The 25721-nt window shown below is 31.0% G+C and overlaps 1 protein-coding gene across 3 annotated transcripts in view; it reads left to right on the forward strand.

Annotated features, from left to right (window-relative positions):
- Positions 1 to 25721, forward strand: part of 5-HT1B (5-hydroxytryptamine (serotonin) receptor 1B) — a 539806-nt gene that overhangs the window by 249386 nt on the left and 264699 nt on the right. For 2 of the 3 annotated variants that reach the window (XM_072534834.1, XM_072534835.1), the window contains exon 3: positions 13454 to 13830. In XM_072534834.1, the coding sequence (XP_072390935.1) occupies positions 13454 to 13830 (377 nt within the window). The remainder of the gene's footprint in view (positions 1 to 13453; positions 13831 to 25721) is intronic. The other variant, XM_072534836.1, reaches the window with a different exon arrangement.

Here is a 25721-nt window from a genome sequence, read left to right on the forward strand (position 1 = left end):
ACCTCTGAACAGTTCAGTCGATGTTAGTCCGAACCATTGTCGCAGGTTATGCATCCATGAGTGTCGTCTTCTTCCCGGTCCTCTCCTACTGTCAATTCTTCCTTGGACTATTAACTGTAGCAGCCGGTACTTAGTATGCCTCATGACATGTCCGAAGTACTCAAGCTTCCGTTTCTTTACGGTGAAGATTATTTCTTTGCTTTTGCCTATTCTCTGCATTACTTCCACGTTAGTGATGTGGTCTGTCCAGGATATCCAAAGAATACGGCGATATATCCACAGCTCAAAGGATTCTAGTTTCTTCAGGGTGGCTTCCGTTGTGGTCCATGCCTCTGCTCCATAGAACAAGACCGGGAAGACATAACACTTGACCAGTCTTAATTTTAGTTCCATTGAGATTTTGCTTGTGAACCACTTTTTCATATTGTTGAACGCGTTTCGCGCTTTTTCAATTCGTGATCTTATTTCTGTTGACTGGTCCCATTTTGTTTTGACTGTGGTTCCAAGGTATGTGCATGTCTCCACTTGTTCTATTTTTCGGTTGTTTAATGTCAGTTGCATCGGAGGTTGTTGTGTTCTGCTGATAAGCATGCATTTAGTTTTGGTTGTATTGAGTTCTAAACCATATTCTTGATTGACTTGCTGTGTGTATGCTTTGCATGAGTTTATGATCACCAGTCTCTAAATTTAATCCAACACGATCCTTAGGAGAACTATAATTTTTATTAATCAATTCACCAATAAATGTCATAACCAAATCCCTATGATTTTGATTCAGCATTAATATAGCCTGATTTAAATCTCTTTGGGTCTGAGAGCTATTTATAAAGTGACAAGGAGATCCTTTGGGGGATCTGCCATTAATATTGTTTAATACTTTAGAATGAAAACTTACATGAAAGCCTACATTTAATGGTTTTTTCTTTTTGGTGGAGTAGATTTTGTAATCTGACTGTAGGAAACAGACTTTGAAGACAGGGATGTAGCAACTGATCTCCTCTCTTGAACTGAAATGCTATTTGCAGAGGATAGATTATTCACAAAATTAGAAAAATCGTTAATGTTCAACTTTGGGCTAGATGTTTCCCTTAGAATGTTTTGGTTGGCTTCATGATAGGATAAGTTGGTAAACGACATAAGTTTCTTAATACTCTTTTGTCTTTTTCTTTCTTTACATTCAGGATGTCTAGAGTCATGATTTGGTGTTTTACAGAACATACAAAACCTACTGCACAATACAAACAAGGAAGAATCATAATTTGCACCACATGTAACAAATCTGCTTTTTCCCTTGCATTGAGAAAGAGAATGTCCATATAAAAGACAGTTATGACATTGGAGAATTGGACTAACAAAAGGTATCACCCTCATAGGCAAACCATAAATTTCAATTTCTTTGGGGATATTCCTTCCTGAAAAAGTTAAACAGATAGTAACTGTAGGGATGAAAGTGATTTCTGAATTATCTTGCATAACCCTTCTATTCATTCTTTTAACAGAAATAACTCTACAAAAGGGTAGATTGGTAGAAGTTGACATTTTAATTTCCTCTTCTGACAAAGATTTAAACACTCCCCTGACAATACCTTTACAAGAGATAAGATGAGTGGGAATGAAAACCTCATAACCTACTTCTTCCCAGTCCTTCCTAAGGATAAACGAATTGGCAGATTGTCTGTCCTTGAATACTACCCCAACTCTATTTTTTCCTTTCCTATCAAACTTAGCAATCTCTTTCAGTTTTAAATTAAAGATAGTCTTAGCAATACTTAGGATATGATAGTTACATTACTATTTTTACCCCGAACAAAGACCTCAAATGGCCCCAAATCTGATTCAGAATAAAAACTTTTTTCTTTAATGTTTACTTTCTCTATTGCATTGTTTTGAGACAGATTTTGACTTATATTAGGGTCGGGATCTGGTGGCCGGTCGGGAGAAATTTCGTCCTCCATAATGGCTAACGTTAACAAAGTTTAAATCTAGCAAAACGTTTAGATGTGGTTTGACTATATAGAAGATTAGGAAAATATGTAAGGAATAGGATCATAAACAAACTGATAGTTAGGTCGTTACTTGTATTTCGTAGAATAAATCCAGCAGTTTTTTCGAACACGATTTTCACCATAAAAATTCGAAAAAAAAACCAACCTGGAATGACAATTATCCAAGCTTTGATTTCTAATCTAAAATAAGCGCAAATTCGTGAAATATACTGTACTTAAATTAGAAAAATTTGCAGAAAACTTTGAAATGCGTATTTCTGGTTTAAATGTTTATATTGGATAGGTTATTATGAAGGTTATAATTTTATATGGTTGATCTGTAGGAATTTGAGAAGAATTTTGATAATTTTAGGGTTAATATCGCCTAGAAACATTGGTATGGTAATTTGCGTTTTAATATTAATTTTGATCAGTTTCTAATAAACCTCATAATCTTTTATTTTGTTTATTGGGCATTCCCAAAATATGTGTTCTAATGTTTCCATTTGCTCACATTCACAGTATGTAATATCGCGAATGTTGATTTTATATAAAAGTTCTTCTATCAGGGAATTACCAGTCCTTATTCTAATAATGGTAGTAATATGCCTGCCTATCTATGTATGGAATTGTGTCAAACCATGGTTTCCTGCCAGTTTGTCAGCTATTTCATTGCCCTCGATAACATTTTGTCCAGTAATCCAACATAATCTAATATGAACTTTATATCATAATAGTTTTATTTCATTCATTGAATAACATTCTCACATATTAAATATATTAATTCCTATACTTTTTCAAGAACCCAACTTTCCACCTGTGTCTAGTTTCCATTTTCCAGGTACCAAATGTTATTAAAACATAAAGGGCCTTATATTAGAATCTTTTCATCACACCACTTGACACTGTATAGTTGGTTGCCTAACTATTCACATAATTTTCTCACCACAATTTCATTTCACATACATAATTTATAACAATAACATTGATGGTTGATACTGTTTATTATTAATTTATTAATTAATTAATTAATTTTATTTTATTTCAACTTTTACAATTTTAAACAACGTTGGCTTCTGTCTTAAATAGACATATACAGTTACACAGACTGCTCTGTCATAACTTCCGTCATATCCTGCCAAGATTGTCATTTCAATCAGTTGCTTTAATAAAGTCCTCGTAGACATACCGTCTCAGGACTTAATGTAGAGTCATATGTCGCCATGTTACCAATCCAACGGTAACTTTACCATCTTAATTGTAAATCAGACATAATGTAAACTAAATTTCATTTAATAATTTTTAAAGGGTTTTTACCCACATATTTAGTGGCTACATCCATATATTAACTAGTAAGTATTAACCACATTTTACATTAACCGTAGTCAAAACTTAAATTATTTCATGTTCTTTTTAATTAAGTGGTTAAATACTTTTTTTAGGACACTGATGATGGAATACTTATTCCGAAAACGTTTTGTTAATTTAACATAGCCCAACTGGGTTTTTTATTTACCTTTTTATAATCTAATATCTTTCCCATATTTATTTAAATAGTATAGTTTCTTTTTAACTTCCAAGACTCTGTAGTCCTTTAAGGACTACAGAATGATATTTTTTTAAGTTTAGAAGCATATTTAATAATGAGTCATTGGAAGTTGTGCTAATTTTTGTTATGTATTTCATGGCAATCAATTTAAATCTATGGTATAGATGGATAGGTGCACTTTCTGCTAGAATGACATTAGTGGGAATAGATTTCATCGTCCCATGTGTTGTTCTCAAAACTTGAAATTGTATTCGGTTTAATTTTATAAAATTTTGTTGAGAGTAGGTATTAATTATACTAGCGCCATAATTTAATTGTGATTGTATCAAACGATTATATAATAATTTTAGTATTCTTGGGTCTGATCCCCACCATACTCCACAAAGAGCACGTATTGTATTAATGCCCTTTTGGGCTTTATTAACCCTTAACTGGTATGGCAGGGTCAAATTTGACCCTATTGGAAATTCTTTTGTAATTTTCGGAAAAACTAGGCGATATGGCAACATACCATTTGAGGTATTCTTTCAAGGCGTGCAACTGCTTCAGTTCCGCTATCAGTCGCCCGCAAGCAATTAGTGGCTCCACGTGAATATTGTGAATTGGGTCAGATTTGACCCTGCCATACCGTTAAAGGATAATTTCTCGTTTTCGGGTAAGATACTGTTATTTTTCCAGAAAAAAATACAATTTTGTTTGTTCTTTCAATTTAGAGTTGTGATCGAAGTATAATATGTCGAACGTGCGTGACAAAAGGGCGCCTTTGACACAAAAGGAAATTGAACATATTGCTGAAACTTTATGGGATACCGACAACGACCTTTCCGATGCAGAGACGATTGTTAGTGATCACGATACGGATAGTGACTACAATGCTGATAGTGAGAGTGAAGATGAAGCTGTTGATGGCAGTGATAGGCACTCTGTCGAAGAAGTTAGCTTATCTGTTGAAAGTGAAATTGTTGGGGATGAAAGTGGCTATTTCTACGGAAAAAATAGAAAAAAGTGGGCGAAAACGCCACCTGCGTCTAGCCGTACTCGCGTCACCAACATAGTGTCGCATATTCCTGGCCTTTCGGGACCATGTCGGACCAATAAGCCAACTACACCCTTGCAGGCGCTCAGTTTTTTTCTCGATGGATACATTATAAATGAAGTTATCGCAAGAACGAATGAGAAAATAACTGAACTGCAGGCAACCTATGGCGATCAGGCCTTGTCATGTCAGTTTATTAATCATGTCGATGAAGTAGAAATGCGAGCATTTCTCGGTCTTCTCTATCTAGCTGGAGTGTTCAAGTCGAGTCACGAGGACATAAATTCGCTTTTTGCAACAGATGGAACAGGTCGTGACATTTTTCGTGCAACAATGACTCTAAAGAGATTCAGTTTCCTGCTAACAGCCTTAAGATTTGACAATCCAGCCACTAGACGACAACGTATTGAAGACGGAGATAAACTTGCTGCAATTTCAAATTTGTTTTACAGATTTATTGGAAACTGTAAGATAAACTATTCTTGTGGGGAATACGTAACCGTGGACGAAATGTTGGTTGGATTTCGGCGAAAGTGTAGGTTCCGTATGTTTATAAAAAGCAAGCCTGTGAAATACGGACTAAAAATATTGTGTTTGTGTGACGCTCGTACACATTATTTGATCAATGCTTTTGTATATACGGGCAAAGATGAAAATAGGGCAAATCCAAAGAAGCTATCTATTCCAACCCAAACTGTGCTAACTTTGATTGAACCAATAGCAAATTCGAACCGTAATATTACAGGGGACAATTGGTTCACGTCACTAGAGCTGGTTGAAGAATTGCAACGCCAAAACTTGACATACGTAGGTACTATTAGACGGAATAAAAGGGAGTTACCTAAAGAGTTCCTAGCTAGTAAGCAACGTGAACCACTTTCCTCGCTTTTTGGATTTACTAAGGATATAACAATTGCGTCATACGTTCCAAAAAGAAATCGCTCAGTTTGCATGATGTCTACAATGCACCATAATAACATGGTCGAAGAAGGAGCAAAGAAATTACCAGACATCATCTCCTTTTATAACCTAACGAAAGTTGGCGTTGATGTACTGGACCAAATTTGTGCCAATTACAAAGTAGGAAGACGTACTCGGCGTTGGCCTCTAACTTTGTGGTACCGAATGATGGACATCTCCGCCGCAAATGCAGGCATAATTTATAATGCTGCTAATCCAAATAATGAGATGGTTCGTAACCGTTTCCTTATTGATTTAGGGAGAGAAATGATCAACGAACACTTAGTTCGAAGAAGTCAAATGAAAAACATTCCTCGGGAATTGAAGGTAACCATAAGGCGAATCAGCAATATCCCAGATGAGGCCCCACGAAGCATAGATAACCCTCAACGTCGACAACCTAAGCGTGCCAGATGCTTCTTATGCCCTTACAGTGACAACAAACATCCAATTGTATGTGACGAGTGTAGCAGGCATATTTGCAAAGACCATTGCAAAACGTCCAACATGTGTACAAATTGCTCCGAACAATAAAATACTGCGCAAAATGTAGTTGTCAGAATTTTTGTTTATTATGTTTTTTCATGTTTTTAAGTATTTTTCCCTAGGTTTAGGTTTGTTTTGATTAAAACAATTCCGTTTAAAATTATTTTTAATTTTTTCTCTATTTTTTTTTACAGATAAGAAAAGCCATGTTAATTTTTATAAGTTTAGCCAGAAGTAGGCCAGATATTATTAAAAAGTATATGTAAACATTATTATTTATAATAAAAAGGATTTATATTCGATCTGAATGAAAATTTTTCTGTTTTCTATTTGCTGCATGCAAAAAAAGGCACAGGGTCAAATCTGACCCCGCCATACTTTAAGTGTAATTTTAAATCACCATACCAGTTAAGGGTTAATCATGTTATCTATTTGGTCTGACCAATTTAGATTGTGCTTAAATATTATACCTAAATATTTTTTCGACAGAACATTAGGGATTATATAGTCGGTGATTTTTATATCTGGTGGATTACTAATAGGCCGGTTCATTTTAAACCACATAGTCTCGCATTTTGATGAGCATAGTTTAAGATTATGTGTATCAAACCATGTTGATATTTTTATATAAAATAAAGTTTACCTGATTTGCTATATGGTTAAAATTACTCTTTTTTAACATAATTAGATCATCCGCATATCACAGAAGTATACAATTTTCAGGTATTATTGGGTATATATTTGTAAGATAAATATTAAATAATATCGAGCTTAAAAGCAATGATTTAAAAAATGACATACTTCACGTGCGTAATACGAAGGGGCTCCATCTTGTTGAAACCAGATATTTTCACTAGGTAAATTTGGATTATTGGCATTTGGATACATGTTAGCAAGGACAGGTATAGGTTGATTTCTCAAAAAAGTTAAATAACGTTCTCCTGTTAGATTTTCTTTAAAGAAAAAAGGGCCAATGATTTTGTCATTAATGATCTCTGCCCATACATTTACTTTCTGAGGATATTGCGTGTGTGACTCAGTCATCCAATGTGGGTTTTCTTGACTCCAATATCTGCAATTTTGACAGTACTATGTATAAAAAATGTGGCTTCATCGGAAAAAAGGATTTGATTGATGAAATGTGGATTGCGGATACAGTAATCCTGCATAATTTCAGAAACTTAAAGCCGGCTATCAAGATCGTCGTCGTTTAATTCCTGATGTAGTTGAATTTTGTAGGGATGGTATTTTTCTTTTCTTAAAATACGTTATACCGATCGTTTGAAAACTCCAGCATATTTCCTTTCCTTTCGGACTATTTTACTTATTGTTGATTGGCTAATGGGTCTGTCTGGATATTTTGCGTTGAATAAATTGCATACCTCGTTCTGTGTTCTCTTTGTGTATCGCATTATACCGATTTCTATTTAAAAAAAATTAACGATTACGTCACTACACCTACATCGGTGACGTCATCCATACTCCATGTACGTTATAAGATGGGTATTTTATAACAAAAATCGACCTGTTTCGGGATTTCCCTCAAAACTCCACGGTTCTCGAAATAATGATAATATTACATAATGTAACCGTTCACTGTATATATATATATATATATATATATATATATATATATATATATATATATATATGTTAGATCACTAATCACGTATTTGACTTTTTAAAAAAGAACTTTATTTGTTACAAATTAAATATTAAATAATAGTACAAAATTTAATTAATCTAAAATGACTATAATAACTGGACTGGTCGAAGTTGCAGCTAAGAATGGTTCCGGCATCTGAAAATGGTAATTTATAGGTTTGGTATGAAGTGCTGAATCGCTGTTCCCATGAATATTGGCCAACGGTTCGTACAAAGTTATACTGCGTGCTCAGCGGTTTCTATGGGAATGGGATGATGAAATCTAAAGTCGGCGAATTTAAGCTAGTTCAAGGTTAATATTTTCTCATATAACAGCTCCCCTTATTAGTGAAAAGTCAATGCCATTGCTTTGACTTTTACAGAGTAATTGGTGTTTCTGCTTCGCTTTCTTGTTGGACATTGGGTCTTATTCTGAAGGAAGAGGTGTTTTCTTTGAAAACAGAGAATCCAGCACCTGTGTCGATTAAAAGTTTAAAACTGTTGGTAGCATCGTTAATGTAATATAAATTTTTGAAACTCATTGTATGAAATGGGGTTACATGAACGTCTGTTCGGGAAAATTGAGATCCGGATGAAAGTTGTCCAAGTTGAGTGCTTGGATTTGTTCTTGGATATTCGTGATATCTGTTGAGTAGTTCGTATGATTGGGAGGATGATTTTGATTCTGAAGTGAAAGAAAATCCTGATAATTTTGTGTGTTATTGATTTCGGAAAAGTTATCAGTTTGTGGATTATTTTCTGTATAATAATATGTTTCATAGTTTTCATAGTTATCGGTATTATAATAATTATCTGTATAGTAATCGTCTGTATAATTAAATAGTTAGTCGTCATTTCATCAGGGTATTCGTTTAAAACATGTGCCCATTGGAAGTTTGGGTTTCTTTGAATAACAGATGGACAATTTTGATTTTGATTTTCAGATGAAAAGGAAGGTCTCTGTTGGTTGAAATTTGGATTGTTGGAGGAATATTGATTCCTATTAGGGTTATGATTGTTTTGATAGTTGTTAGGTCCATTATTATATTGGTTTTGGTAACCGTGTGGCCTAGAAAAAGTTTGGTTTGGCCGTACGAAACGTGAAGAGCGGCATTTAGTATTTAGACGACCAATGCGGCCACAATTAGTACATTTTGTACACTGAGATAAGGGTCTTCTCATTGGTTGAGAGGGTTTAGGAATAGTTGATCTAGAATTAAATTTTTGTTCTTCAAAATATGACAATTGAAGTTCGCGTGGAATTCGATTGCTTGCTTCAATGAGATCTTTTGGATTACTAGCCCTAATAATTTGTCCTATATGAGGTTCTAAATCGGATAAAGGTAGGTTTAGGGCCATGGTATCGATTAAGTCACATTGGGCGGTTTTTTGATCTGAGGATAATTTTGCTATTTGGATCGAGGCGTGCATTTTTGCATTTAGAACTTGTAAGTGGTTAAAGAAAGTTAAAGGAGATTCGTTAGATAGTTGTCTTAGTCTTTGTAAGTCTTGTATTAAGGAGGTCAGGTCTCTACTGTCTCCGAAATGTAGATTTAGTAATTGTTTTATTTCTGTATAAGAAAGCGGTTTTCTAGAATTAATAAGCTGTGCAGCTTTATCTTTGAGTTTATTTTTTACGTGAATCGTTAATAGAACGCGTTGATCGCCTGTGGCCATCTTAAAAGCACAGTCGCACGCATCTAAAAATGTAGAAAGAGAAATCAAATCGCCTTCAAATTCTGGGATAAGGGAAAATATTTCCGAAAGCTTATATGGTTTGATTTCTTGTTGAGTTTGGGAACGTGTCTCGGGCATTTTTCGAGATATTTTAAAAAGAAAATGAAAAATTTAAGTATGGAGAAATATAAAATGTATCAGTACATAAGGAAGAAGAAAAAAAAAGTGTTGGTATATAAAGGGTAAAAATGTATCAATATAACAATATCAAATAATATATCAATAAAAATGTATCAAATATATCAAATAAAAATATAGCAAGAGAAAATATACCAAAAATGTAGCAAGTAAAAAAAATATGTCAATAAAATATCAGTATAAAATAGTATGAAAGAAATATGTTAATATCAACAATTTCAAATATTGGATAATCAACTTATATTTTTTTTTATATATCTTGATTAATTGACTTGCAGTATAGTCAATTTCGTAAATTATTATAACAAAATTATTAACGAGATGATTTAAAATCCACTTACATAAAGAAGAACATCGAGACGCCTTGTTCTCTCTGCTCAGCTCTTGGTATATAAAGGGCAAAAATGTATCAATATAACAATATCAAATAATATATCAATTAAAATGTATCAAATATATCAAATAAAAATATAGCAAGAGAAAATATACCAAAAATGTAGCATGTAAAAAAAATATGTCAATAAAATATCAGTATAAAATAGTATGAAAGAAATATGTTAATATCAACAATGTCAAATATTGGATAATCAACTTGTATTTTTTTATGTATCTTGATTAATTGACTTGAAAATCTACTTACATAAAGAAGAACATCGGGACGCCTTGTTCTCTCTGCTCAGCGACCAGGGGCTTCTGAGAAATCAACGTTTCCAATTCACCAGACACGGAAAATAATGTCAGCTGACTCAGATTTATATCGAACACTGATAGAAGAACAAACAAACAAATCTAATTTAACCAATAATGCCAACCAAAATCTTGAAATATAAAATAAAATAATTATTTCTGCAGCAACAACCGCAGTGGGAAAAACAAAATTGAGTCAAAGGCAGCCAGTTTCTTGGTGGAATAACGAAATTGCACAAGCACTCACTTTGTCTAAACACGCTTTTAACGTTTACAAGAAACATAAAACTATCGAAAACTTTTTAAGGTTTAAAAATCTCAGAGCTCAAAGCAGACAATTAATCAAAAAAGCAAAACTTCCACTTCCTTGGGCAACATATGGAACAAATTCCGCAGAAAAAGATTTCACAAATAGAATAGAAATCGAAATTTAATTTCTGTGAGTGTTTTTTAAATCTATTTGTACATCATTTGTTTGTAATGTTCCTAATTGCTTTACAGTTTACTCCTGATGAAGCTATAAAATAAATGGCGAAATATTGAGTCTTAGAAAAAAACAAAGATTTTTATTATAGGCCACTATACCTGATATAATTATTTTTTGATCGAAATAATCACTTTTAATATATAAATATATATATATATTGTTATGATGTATTATTTGAAAATGATGAGCAATGAGTGTTTTTTTTAATGATAATATATATATATATATATATATATATATATATATAGGGTTTTTATCGCGGTCCTCAAAGAATTAGTTTGTAAGCACTTTTTAAATTATCTTTATTATATCTATTATGAAACACACATATATATCTAACATAACCAATGCAAAATTTAAAATACACTATCTTTAAATTGAAATTCTTATGAAACTAATTAAATTATATAGACAATGTAAAATTTAAACAAACTATCTTTAAAATTGAAATAATTATGACACTAACTAAATTATATTAACAAAATTTTGTACCTTTCTTTCAGTGAATGCCTAAATGAAAATGTTCTCCAAAATAAAGATTTTAATCACCACTCAATGTCTTCGTTCTCAGCCTCGGTTATCCGTGTTTTTGTGAAATTACATTTTCCAATTATCAGCTTCCACCAATTTAAAATATTTTCTTCTTAACAGCATATATTCTTCTTTTCAATATACCAATATCCAATCACCAAATATATTATATAATTTTAATTTTCAATTAATACTTCCTTCCATTATCCAATTACCATTTTTACTTAACATAATTTTTAATCTTCAATAATATTATCTTTATACTGTTTATTAATCTTCATTGAACTTATTATATTGAACATCTGGACCTTCTGACTATCTTGAACTTACTGAACAATTGATTTCACTAACTAAATGTGTCTATCTTCTAACTACCTTTCTTACTAACTGACTGGCCTCATAGTAACTGTAACTGATAACTGATAACTGATTCCAAATCACCGGGTATTTATATCTTTTTCCATGTTCCAGAATGATCTGGCCAGAAATTATGTTCGATTTGTTCCATCTCCTACATGTCTGAATTTTCTGAACAGTCCATTTCGCAAACAAAGCCATCTCCGGTGATCTAGAGAATTCCTTACTTTTCTATCGAGAATTTTATCGACATTTAGGCTTTTCAGATCAGAATATAAACTTAAATCAGTGACTATATATAAACTAAACATTTTTAAACTTACATATTATTATAACCCCACTTATATTCGTAAATTCTTATTCAACTGTCATTTAAATGTATAGTTAGTTGCCTATGCACATGGCTCACTTAAATACATCTACAACATTATAATTATTAAAATAAAACTTTTCACACTTATTACATGCTAATTTCTTAAAAATGCCCTCACATAAATAATTTTTATAAAATTCTCTAGTATATAACTTATTAAAATAACCAAATACTTTTTATATCTAATATTATCTAGTATATAACTTATAAATTATTTTTTTTAAACAATATCATTGCAATATATATATATATATATATATATATATATATATATATATGTATATATATATATATATATATATATATATATATATATATATATTTATGTATATCGATAGTTACTGTAACTATCGAACGACCCATCAGAAACGATAGGCGCCAATGGGTTAAAATATAACTACCTCTGAAATTTCAGAGACAATGTATAACAATAAAACTCAGAACTTTCTTTGGGGTTCAATTGTTAGGCTTGACCTGCTCATTCTCTTAAGTATGAGAACGTCTTATCTTAAATGTAAATCTGAAAAATGAATCTGGCTGGGGCAAAAAAACCAAGATATTAACTAATCATATTTATTGTACTGCCTATAGCTTTACACAAAAAAATTAAATTCATATTTATTGCACTATTGGCTTTATGCAAGCGATTGGATAACTTGTTAATGAGTTAATGTTGGTAATGTTGGTTGAATGGATTGTAGCTGAATGAGTAGAATCCAAGTTAGTGGAGATGCCGGAGGTTTAACCCGTTGTAGTTTCAGGCAGCTATTGTTACCTAACAATGGTGAAAAAGAAAAATTTATTAAGGCCAAAAAAATCCCAGAGACGTTTTAACAATATAAATACTTGTATTATTAGCGACTGCATACGGTTTAAATTTCCTTGCTGTGAAAAAAAAAACATTTTTTTTAAAGAACATAGCTGATCGCGAGGATAATTGATTAAATATAATTATTATTAAAATAAATTAGTTAAAATCATGTAAATAAATATCCTACTAGTTAAAAGAAACACGTGGTGTGTAGATTATGTACAAAAACTATAAGACAGCCATAACAAATTAACAAAAATACACTATGTGTTGGTTAAATATTAATATAATGAATTATCAACTTATCAACAAGCCTAGAAAAGATTTAAATAAATAAATGAATTTTGGACAGAAAATCTAGCTTCCGTTGAATAAAACTGCATAGATATTATAAATATTTAATACATGCTTATGCCATAAAACAGACTGGAGTTACATAATAATTTAACATTGAAAAATAAAGAATAAAGATTATAACAGATAAAGGGAAAGATAATAAATGAATAAAATTGAAATTGAAATAAAATATTTATTTAAACAAGAATAACAAACATGTAACGTTTATAACGTATGTATATGTATAAACGTGTGTATAAATTTTCTTATACTCTAAAAAATTTATAAATGCTAAACAGATACTTTGATATACCTATATTTTTGTTTTTATTTCAGATACTGGGCAGTAACAAACATCGACTACATTCATCAAAGAACATCAAAACGTATTGGCATCATGATTTTCATTATTTGGCTGGTTTCGTTCTTTGTTTGCATAGCACCTTTATTAGGTTGGAAAGATCCCAATTGGGAGGTTCGTCTTAGAGACAAGAAATGTATAGTCAGTCAAGATATTTATTACCAGATATTTGCTACTGCTTCATCCTTCTATCTTCCCTTGATGGTCATTCTAATATTATACTGGAGGATATTTCAAACAGCTAGAAAACGGATCAGAAGAAGACAAGTTCTAAGTAAAAATAATGAAGAAGGAGCTAAGAATCCAGCTGCTGGAGGGATTGCTGGTGGACTTGCTGCTGCTAGTGGTACAGGTATTTTCCTTATTTTGGTTATGTAGTATTAGCTTTAATACAAAATATCATACTATCATTGTAAAATCATACAGAAATATAAATGGCATTTTAAAATAAATACCACAGTTTTTATGATAATTGTGGGATCAAATTTATATGTACCAATTTTTCTACACTAATCAGAAAAGCACTTATTGTAAAAGACAACATTGTCATCACTTGCAATAATTTTCGTGGCCTTATTCGTTTTTTTTTCTTGTAACCTGTACATTTAAATATTAATTTAGTTTCTCTAAGAATTATACTCATACTTTAATGCACAAATTTTTATTAGCAATTTGCTTAAATAACTCAAAGTATTTATCTTAATTGATGGATTCGACCGTTACTTGATGGAAATTCATTTTATGTAACAATAAAACACTGAAAACTTTGTTTTCAAAACTTCCACAAAATTTATTTTAAATTCTTATCACTACAGCTATTTCGGCTGATTGCCTTTCGGCTGATAAAGTGTAAACCCATGCCAAAAACAGATCACTTGAGAAAGGCAATCAGCCGAAACAGCTGTAGTGATAAGAATTTAAAATAAATTTTGTGGAAGTTTTGAAAACAAAGTTTTCAGTGTTTTATTGTATTTATCTTATATATATCGTCGACTTCTATAATCCGCGCGAACTGCAGGAGTTGAATATTTTTATAATAATTGCACTTGTGATGATAAAAATTTATAATTAAAACAAATTACTACCTACTATGTACATACACAGTTAGAGTTTTGTCACTATAAATTTTCAGCAACAAAAAATTTTGTTTTCTTTATCTTTACTATTAATTTGACTACTTTTAATTTTACCAATATTCACTAGAATCTAATAATTATCATTATGTGCGTCTCCCATACTTTAGAGTCGTCTAATAAAATAAAAATCTGCGTCATAATTAGATTGGTTTTGATTAATATGCAGGGTCCGTTTTTTTAGTTATTTTAGCTTTTTTATGAAAGGTTCTGAAATTGTTTTCTTTGACATGTCTAGCTTAAATATTATGTTTATATATAGCCACAAACAATTGATTGTATGAAAGATTATATTTTATAATTGTTGTTTTACGTTTCAACATGAAAATATTATTATCTTATATAAAGTATTGCCCCAGGCGAATAGGAAAAGATTTCTAGAATCTCGCACTAAACTGCTAGTCTGTCCCACGGATTCTAGGGGAAGGGGCAAGATTCTGACAAGTAAACATACCAAACTTAGGAAACCCTTAAAAGTTAATGTTGCTACATACCATGCTAGATTCCTAGCGACAGAGGAAAGAACCATAGAGATGGAACTAGAAATGTCAAAAATTAAATGAAATGTGTAAGGCGTTAGCGAGGTAGAACAACAAGGGTAAAGCCTAAAAAAACTAAAATCGGGTCACTTGTTTTATCAGGTTGATAGTGAAACTTAAACAATGGAAGATGTTTGCTTCTTCGTTCACAAAAAAATATAAAATTAGCATTATAGCAGTAAAAAGTTTCTCTATTAGATTAGCTACTTTAACCTTAAAACTAAGTGAATGATGTTGTTTAAAAATCGTACAAGTATATGCCCCAACAAGTGGTCATATGGACTATAAAATAGAAGAATTTTATGATAACATTCTTTTAGACCTAAACGATAAAAAAGCACACTTTACCATATTAATATTATGTGGTGATTTTAACGCTAACATGGGGAGAAAGACAGAGAAGACAGAAACAGCACTGGGAAAATGTTCCTGGTTTGGGAAACAGGAACGAACGCCGTGAAACTTTATTTAGTTTTCTGCTGGAAAAAAATTCTAAATGAACCGCTTCTTTTACAAAAAAGGACATCGGAGATGAACGTGGTAAAGCCCGAATGAAAAATTTGGAACGACATTGATTTTATCATCACAGTATAGTAAAAGCGTCGATAGAAATAGACCTTGGGAAAGAGAGACCGCATGAACAAATAAAGAAGTCTACATTTGTCCAGACAGAGCCTAATAATATAAATGCATTTAAGGAACACATCAACAGTGTTCTTGAAAGCAATAAGAATACCGACCTAAATATTAATACCTTGAATGGCATTATATTATAAGCTATAGAAAAACACCAGAAGATGCACTGTCAAAATAAATCATATAACGAAAGAATAAGTTCCCAACTACAAGCATTATTGCAAGCGAGAAGAAAAATGCAAAGTAATGGGAACCAAAAACATCATGAAATTATAACGTTAAATGAAAGAATACAATCATCTATTGGGATGGACAACCGAAAGTAATAAAGTGAATATATTCAATAAACTATTGAAAACAACAAGAGCCTTAAAGTTCTAAGAGGAAAATTGATAAATGGAAAAATAAAATTGGGAAATTATTAAATATAATTCAAAAATAAATTATAAAATACAGATGGACATATCTTTACCCACAAAGATGAATTACTAAGGACAGTAAAAGATTTTTATACTGAATTATACAGAAGTCAACAAAACCATGATGAGCAACTAAGAAAAAATTTAGAAAAATCAGGAAAAATATTAGTCAACCAAGGATTGGAATTGACGCCTGATATATCAAGAGATGAAATAAGGAACGCGTTGAAGAAAATGAAAAGAAATAAAGCCCCAGAGAAGAAAAAAATATCATTATAGAAGCCACAAAGATTGGAGGAGACAGACTTTTAGAGAATATAAAGAAATTATTTAATATATGTTTGCACCAAAGTAAAACAACTACAAGATATCACAGTATACTTACCATTTTATAACACAAAAACAACGACCCAACAAAAATCGTGAATTACCGACCCCTAAGCCTGTTAAATCATCTCCATAAGTTATTCACAGTAAACATAACAAATAAACTGGAAATAAAATTAGGTATTAATTGTATCAATTTGTATCAATCTAAGGAAAAGGCAAGTTTTACAAAAAACTTTGGCACCAACGACCACTTCCACTACATAAAAGGGGTTATAGAAAAATTAATATAATACAACCAATCATTAATCCTGACTTTCGCAAAGCATTATTGGTTACATAACAGCGTATTGAGAGCGTTGAAGGAAATTCGTATAAATTATCGGTACTCTACTTATGGAAACTAATGGCGAATATATACAATAATGCAACCATGACCATAAGGCTACACAAAGATACAAAATGTATAAAAATCAAAAAAGGAATCAGAAAAGAAAACGCGTTAACCTCCAAACTCTTTACGACAGTTCTGGAACATGTCTCCAAAAAGTTTAAGTGGAAAGCAAGGGAATCAATGTCTATGACAATATGCTCTCTCAACTATGATTTGTTGGATTGAAAATAAATTTTGGAAAGACACAATACATGACAAATTTATTACCAAGCGTTCATAAAAAAGTCATAGAATCTACATTGAAAGGGAAAACGAATTTGCTGAACTACAAAAAAACGTGACTAGCACGGGCCGCATACGGAGCTCTATTAGACATCTTTAAAAGCAACGTGTCAAATAATTTAAAAAAGTAGACGTTTGGCCAATGTGTACTTTAAAGTCATAACCTATGGACCAAAATACTTTCTGTAACCTAGGCTACAGTATCCAAACTCAGAGTAGTCCAACGAAGAATGAAACGCTAGCTACTGACTGACTCTCAGAGACAGGGCTAGAAACGAAGAAATAAGAAGAAAGACAGGCGTCACAGATGTCATAGAGTGCATAGCATGGCTAAAGTGGAAATAGAACAGAAGAAGCAGAGGTTTTACATGATGACATTAGAAATTAGGGGAGGCCTATATCCAACTTTGGACCCAGAAGAGTGGATGATGATGATGATGATGATTTGACATGCCAATTTTCACTCCGGAAATCGTTTTCAAAAAACATTATATTTATATACATATATATATAACTGTTTTGGATGGGTTGGAGTCAATAATAGGGCTATTGGTTAACTATTTTTTTATTCTCGAGCTTTCAATTGTGTTTACAATTATTATCAAGAGCTAAAAAAGACAAAATACTTACAAGGTTGAACTAAAAATTAAAAACAATTTTTGTTAACTTACCAAATAAAAATTAGTTTGGTAAGTAAAAATCACTGCTTACATCTTCAAAATATTTAATACAAAAATGTTTTTTATCTAATTAATGTTTATTAGATAAAAAACATTTTTGTATTAAATATTTTGAAGATGTAAGTAGTGATTTTTACTTACCAAACTAATTTTTATTTGGTAAGTTAACAAAAATTGTTTTTTCTTTTTAGTTCAACCTTGTAAGTATTTTGTCTTTTTTATCTCTTGATAATAATTGTAAACACAATTGAAAGCTCGAGAATAAAAAAATAGTTAACCAATAGCCCTATTATTGACTCCAACCCATCCAAAACAGTTATATATTTGTTCCAAACGAGTCACAAGTACTTCTTTTTTTCTTATTTTTATATACATATATATATATATATATATATATATATATATATATATATATATATATATATATATATATATATATATATATATATATATATATATATATATAAATATGTTGGAAATATCGGGTATGTGGTCTATATTAAATAAAAAATCTTTGTTTTTTCTAAAGCTCAATATTTCGCCATTTATTTGATGGCTTCATCGGGAGTAACTGTAAAAAACGAAATAAGAATAAGAAGCGAAATATTGAGCTTTAGAAAAAACAAAGATTTTTTATTTAATATAGACCACATACCCGATATTTCCAACATATTTATAAATTGTTTTTTGGTCGAAATAATCACGTTAAATATATATATATATATATATATATATATATATATATATATATATATATATATATATATATATATATATATATATATATATATATATATATATATATATATATATATATATATATATATATATATATATGGAAAAGTATAAATGCGAGTGAATAATAAAAGTAAAAAGTAATGGCATATCTCGCAAAACAGAAAACCAAAAATGGTATATCGATGGATATACCGTATACCATATGCATGGTATACGATTGCCTTCCATCGATATACCATTTTTGGTTTTCTGTTTCGCGAGGAGACTTGCCATATATATATTATTGTGATATTTAAAGTCTTGGTGCGCCAAGCAATAATTAGCTAATTAATTTTTTTTTTTTTGATCTAAATTATTTAAATGATATGATTATGACTCTATCACAAATTTTAATTCTTTTATCTCAGGGTTAAATTCGTGCTTCAATATCTATGCTATTACATGTGAAAGGGAAGGTCCAGAGAATACCGGAATAATAAAAAACACATATAATCTAACACTATATATTGAAATAAAAATAATGAAATAATTCACACTCAAAAGTTTTCAATAAACAAATCTCATATAAGGATTCTCAAAATTTTGTTCTCCGTACGTGAACAATCAAAATTAATGGTACAAACAATATTAATTGAAATCTCAAAATCCCAAACTATTCTAACTCTCCTAATCAAAATATTTATATCCTTTCTAAATTACTTGTAAAAATTGGGTTATCAATAAAAGAAAAAAAACTGCAGAAACAAAAATATCTCTCTCTGATGATGAGTGGTCCAAATCCTTGTTCCTTGTAGACTATATTATCTCCTCTCAACCGCTCCCTATGTAATCAGCAATCTTACACAGATTGTTGCAAGTATATCGTCCTTAATGATCTCCTTCAAAAGCACAAATCATTCAAATTATGATAGCCTTTCTCCTCTCGATAAACTGAATCTCTCGTTGGCCCGAGTGAAAAATGACTCTTGGAATATCTTCTCTTTACGATAAACTGAATCTCTCGTTAGCCTGAACAGTGACTCTTCGAATATAAGTAGAGAAATATGACTTACAATATTTTGCTGCTTCAGCTCCTGTCAGATACACTAACTCCACAAAAACTCACTAACATTCAACACTACTGCTTGCTACATTTCAGGAACCGCCAGAGAACAATCACTGTTCCTCTTACAGACTTGGAAACCAACTGATTCTCTCTTCTCTCTCCTCAATCTCGCTAAACTTTTTCCTACATACTTATCCCACCTTTTTCAATCTCCGCCAATCAAAACTCGTCACAATTCCCCCATTTTTTCATTTCGATAACAAACAAATTTTTACCTATAATTATAAATTTCCTAAAACTTATTTACAAATAATATTTTTCTATAATTCTTAAAAACTAACAAAAACCTCTTTCTATAATCCCTTCTATTGTCTTTAATCACTGCATTAATGTGGTTCAATTGTCTTTGGGATTTCACTTAAAATTATGCGGGTCACTCAAGTATAACAAAGAAATAATTTATGCAAAGCTTACATTTTGTTTAGTACAGGTAATCCAAGAATTTAATAACTTTCCTTCTCCGAAATGTTTGTTGGATATTATCCTACTTATCTGAATTATTTTAATGTTTTTGAACTTTGAAATATTTTTAAACAAACCAATATTTTTCTCGATTTGACATATCATAACAAATCCCCGCCATTTGATCTGCCGAAAACTCTTTGTTAAATTTTAAAAATGACAAAAGTTTTCTAGGATCAAATTATTTCACTATGTTATTAAAATCTACTTATGATACTGATAAATGTCGTGAATGTTAAAATACCCCGTATATTGCCTGTCTTTATACGGGATTGGATACATTTTCGTTTTAAATTTTTCCAAGTATTTTCCCTTAAAAGAAAGTTCATAATTTTTAGCCACTCGGTTTACTTCATTAACAAGATCTCCATGGTTTCCTAAAATCTTCTCTATTTTCTTTCCCATGTTTTCTCCACAATTTATTTTTCTTTCATCCTCCTTTTGTTCACATGTGTTCACTGTCCATAATACTTCTTCACAAAATTCTGGATTCTCGTCCATCAGTGCCATTTTTTCTTCTGTTTTCTTTTTATCCTCTAATTCCCTTTGGTATTTCGAGCACCATGTTTCTATTCCTTTCATTTCTCTGATGATACCTTCTTTTTCTTCCTGCTTCCATTCTGTTTTATCGTCGGTTGCCAACAATTCTTTTGTACCTTCTATTTCCTGTTTTTCTCTGGTCTCCATCTTATTTTCCTGCTTTCTTTTCGAACTCTTCTTCTTTTTCTTCCTTCTCTTTTTCTTTTCTGTTAGATCTTGTTCTTGTACTTTCGGTTTATCCTCTACAGTCATATCGATTTCTTTGCGTTTTTCCTGTGCATTGATCCTTCCAGAATTTGTTTTCCTATCTGTTTGCTTTTCTTCTCCTGTGTTGTCTGGTTCTGCTCTGATTTCCAGTTTATTTTCCGAAAAATTTATGGTGATATCTTTTTTCCTCAATTCATCAATTCCCGCTATCATATCATGATTTAAATCTTCAATCACCACACATTTCATAATATGGAATTTGTTTCTCACTCTTATCTGTACTCCCAAGCCTTCGTTTACTGTCGTCAAATTTTTATTGTTTGCACCCACTAAATCAACCCTAGGAATCTCATACACAAATCTGTCCAAATTTAATTCTTTTACTAGTTTTTTATTGATTAGCGATATCTCCGATCCAGAATCAATCACAATTTTAATCGCTTTATGTTTTATAAATGCATCTAAAAATATTAGATTAGAATTAGAAATTTGTCTGTCGTTTCCTATTGCTACATGATTCATCTCCCTTCTATTTTGTTGTTGGAAGCTCTGGTTATTTCTATCGTCCCTTTGTTCGTTAGTATTCCTATTCGGAGGATTTTGTGCATCTCTATTCCTGTTGTGATTTTCATATGTTCTATGTTGTGTGTCATTCCTGTTATCGTAATTTTGTTGTCTATTGTAATTATTGTAATTTCTCGGCCTATATTCGTTTGTTGCTCTGGGATGTCAGTTTCTCTGGTCATAATTTGATGAATACCTTCTTTCCGGTTCATTATATTGGTCATGTTGTCTTCTATTTCTCATTTCTTTTCTTTTCGCTTCTTTTAATTGAAGGAATTGGCACAAACTATCAATATCTTGATAGTTTCTCAAAATCACGTCATCTTCCAACGTTTCCTCAAAATGTCTGCTGATCATTTCTACCAGCTGTTCGGTAGAATATTTGTATTCTAGATATTTTGAATTGTTATATATCTGCAAAGCATATCTTTCTTCAGATATTCCCATTTTTTCGTGATATTTTCCATTCTGTAGCTCTTGGTTGATTTCTCTCTGTTTATTTTCCCCCCAGAAATAGTTGCGAAATTTATTTTCAAAATCTGTCCAATTTTCAAACTCATCTTCCTTGCTTTTATACCATAACGCTGCTCCTTCTTTCAAATGGTTTCTAATTGTTTCTTTGCAATCGTCAAAATATCTAATATGTTGTAATTTGGTTTTCAAATTTTTAACAAACGGTACTGGGTGTGTTTTCCGAATATCCCCGCCAAACTGTATTTTTATGTCACCCGGACTTTGGATGAGTACTTCTCTCCTGTCTCCCATATCTCGTTGTTTTCTGATATCCTCAATTTGTTTTTCTATTTCTTTCTTGTCTTCTTGTAAAGCCATTTCAAATTTTGTTTCTAACTGTTCTAATTCCTTTTTCTGTACAGTCTTAATATCTTTCATTTTAGTTTCTATTTCTTCTCTCTGCATCTCTAGTTTCCTCTCTGTTTCTTCTCTGACTTTTTCTAAACAGACTTTTACCTCATTTTCATATTTGTCCAAACGCTTTTCCATTTTTCTATCATTTTCTTCTAATTTTTGTTCATAGTTTTCCAAACGCTGCTCTATATTTCTGTTATTTAGTTCTATTGCTTGCCTTGTTTCCCGTTGGTTTTCTTCCATTGTTTGTTTTGTTTCATCCATTTTTTGTGACTGGAGTTGCATTAGTTGTAATATTTTATCTATTCCTGATAGTTCTTTTCTCTCCTCAACTATTGTCACATTTCCTTCATTATCCGATACTTCTTCCAAAATTGTTTCATCTTCTCTGTTATCCTCCTTCCTTTCCTGCATTTTACTTTGTCTCCTTGTGACAGACATGTTGTTACTTTTTGTTATTGTTTTTTTTGTCCCCGCCAAATGTGAAATTTTACAACACTCTATATGTTTCAGAACACGACAATATTTCTCCCCAAATGTATTAAATTTTCACGACAAATATCAAATATGCAATCAGTAAAGAAAATAAAATCAAATAATTCAATAGCAGTAAATATCCACTACCTACGATCAATCAATAAATCAAATTTATATTCCCTGGAAAAATTGTCAAAATACTTTCAAATTCAAATTCCCTCAATGTTATATGTTTTTATCTCTGGATCACCTGTACTTATTCCAGATCTCTTTCCCTTCCTTCAAATGTAAAGCTGCGATATTTTCAAGCCCCACGTTTTGGAAGCCAGTTATTGTGATATTTAAAGTCTTGGTGCGCCAAGCAATAATTAGCTAATAAATTTTTTTTTTTGATCTAAATTATTTAAATGATATGATTATGACTCTATCACAAATTTTAATTCTTTTATCTCAGGGTTAAATTCGTGCTTCAATATCTATGCTATTACATGTGAAAGGGAAGGTCCAGAGAATACCGGAATAATAAAAAACACATATGATCTAACACTATATATTGAAATAAAAATAATGAAATAATTCACACTCAAAAGTTTTCAATAAACAAATCTCATATAAGGATTCTCAAAATTTTGTTCTCCGTACGTGAACAATCAAAATTAATGGTACAAACAATAATAATTGAAATCTCAAAATCCCAAACTATTCTAACTCTCCTAATCAAAATATTTATATCCTTTCTAAATTACGTGTAAAAATTGTGTTATCAATAAAAGAAAAAAAAACTGCAGAAACAAAAATATCTCTCTCTGATGATGAGTGGTCCAAATCCTTGTTCCTTGTAGACTATATTATCTCCTCTCAACCGCTCCCTATGTAATCAGCAATCTTACACAGATTGTTGCAAGTATATCGTCCTTAATGATCTCCTTCAAAAGCACAAATCATTCAAATTATGATAGCCTTTCTCCTCTCGATAAACTGAATCTCTCGTTGGCCCGAGTGAAAAATGACTCTTGGAAAATCTTCTCTTTACGATAAACTGAATCTCTCGTTGGCCTGAACAGTGACTCTTGGAATATAAGTAGAGAAATATGACTTACAATATTTTGCTGCTTCAGCTTCTGTCAGATACACTAACTCCACAAAAACTCACTAACATTCAACACTACTGCTTGCTACATTTCAGGAACCGCCAGAGAACAATCACTGTTCCTCTTACAGACTTGGAAACCAACTGATTCTCTCTTCTCTCTCCTCAATCTCGCTAAACTTTTTCCTACATACTTATCCCACCTTTTTCAATCTCCGCCAATCAAAACTCGTCACAATTCCCCCATTTTTTCATTTCGATAACAAACAAATTTTTACCTATAATTATAAATTTCCTAAAACTTATTTACAAATAATATTTTTCTATAATTCTTAAAAACTAACAAAAACCTCTTTCTATAATCCCTTCTATTGTCTTTAATCACTGCATTAATGTGGTTCAATTGTCTTTGGGATTTCACTTAAAATTATGCGGGTCACTCAAGTATAACAAAGAAATAATTTATGCAAAGCTTACATTTTGTTTAGTACAGGTAATCCAAGAATTTAATAACTTTCCTTCTCCGAAATGTTTGTTGGATATTATCCTACTTATCTGAATTATTTTAATGTTTTTGAACTTTGAAATATTTTTAAACAAACCAATATTTTTCTCGATTTGACATATCATAACAATATATATATATATATATATATATATATATATATATATATATATATATATATATATATATATATATATATATATATATATATATATATATATATATATATATTATGATCGTGAAATTAACTCTAGATTTAAATACAATTACAGTTATACAGTTTATTCATTTAATAAATATCTTACTGATCTTAATTAGTGACGCCAAATTGTAAATAAGATATTTAAATTTAAAATTAGGGTTCTTTTGTGCGTTCTGAAATTAACATTGTTCACTACATACAACAGCAATAAAAGGAAATAAAATAAATGCCAAAATGTTCGATACAAGTTTAAAATATATTGATAAAATACCTTCAAAATTTTTGTTACATATAAAACAAACCAACTATAAATAACGCTCTGTCCCTATACTGATAATTGAAGCTGCGCAGCCAACCTTAATTAAGACAACTTAATTGCGTTCTACAGTTCAAACCCTTATGCAATATTTTTTTAGCTTCAGATGTTATTCCTTTCACGAACAGGAACAGACTGCCTAACGATTCCTTTTCTTCTGCCTCAAATATCCGTCAAATATACAAATTCTCCTTTCCGTCTCTATTTTTAACCAATGATTTTTTTGTATTTTAAACAAACAAACAGAATTGATAGTTCCTATGAAATTCATCAAATTTATATTTTTCGTGTTTTCAATATACACCCAACAATAGAATCTGTATAAATTAAGTGTCTAAACTTTCCCCTATTTGAAAGACAACAGTTACTCCCTGAATTTTAAAACGAAACACTTTCTATTCATACATACATTTACATTTAATTCTAACTAATATTTTAAATTTCAAAATTTATCATACGTCAAAAAGTAGTCCATTTTACTTCTTAACACAAATAAAATAATACATGAATAGAATTCCATTTACATGTAGCAATAACAATGTTTTGTAAAATAATATTTTTTTGCGTTGCATAAATATACAACGGTGACGGTTTTTTGACTCGCGAATAATTGTCCATGCGCTAAATATGGAAACTAAGTTATGTCCGCAAACTTCCAAGGGTTGCCTTTCTAATTTTTTATTGTCATTACAAGAGCCAGTCAAACGTACGGGAAATTGTCAATGTTTAAAATCAAATAGTACTTTTGTTGTAATCATAG

This window comes from Diabrotica undecimpunctata, chromosome 6 (assembly GCF_040954645.1).
Source record: "Diabrotica undecimpunctata isolate CICGRU chromosome 6, icDiaUnde3, whole genome shotgun sequence".
NCBI classification, from domain to species: domain Eukaryota; kingdom Metazoa; phylum Arthropoda; class Insecta; order Coleoptera; family Chrysomelidae; genus Diabrotica; species Diabrotica undecimpunctata.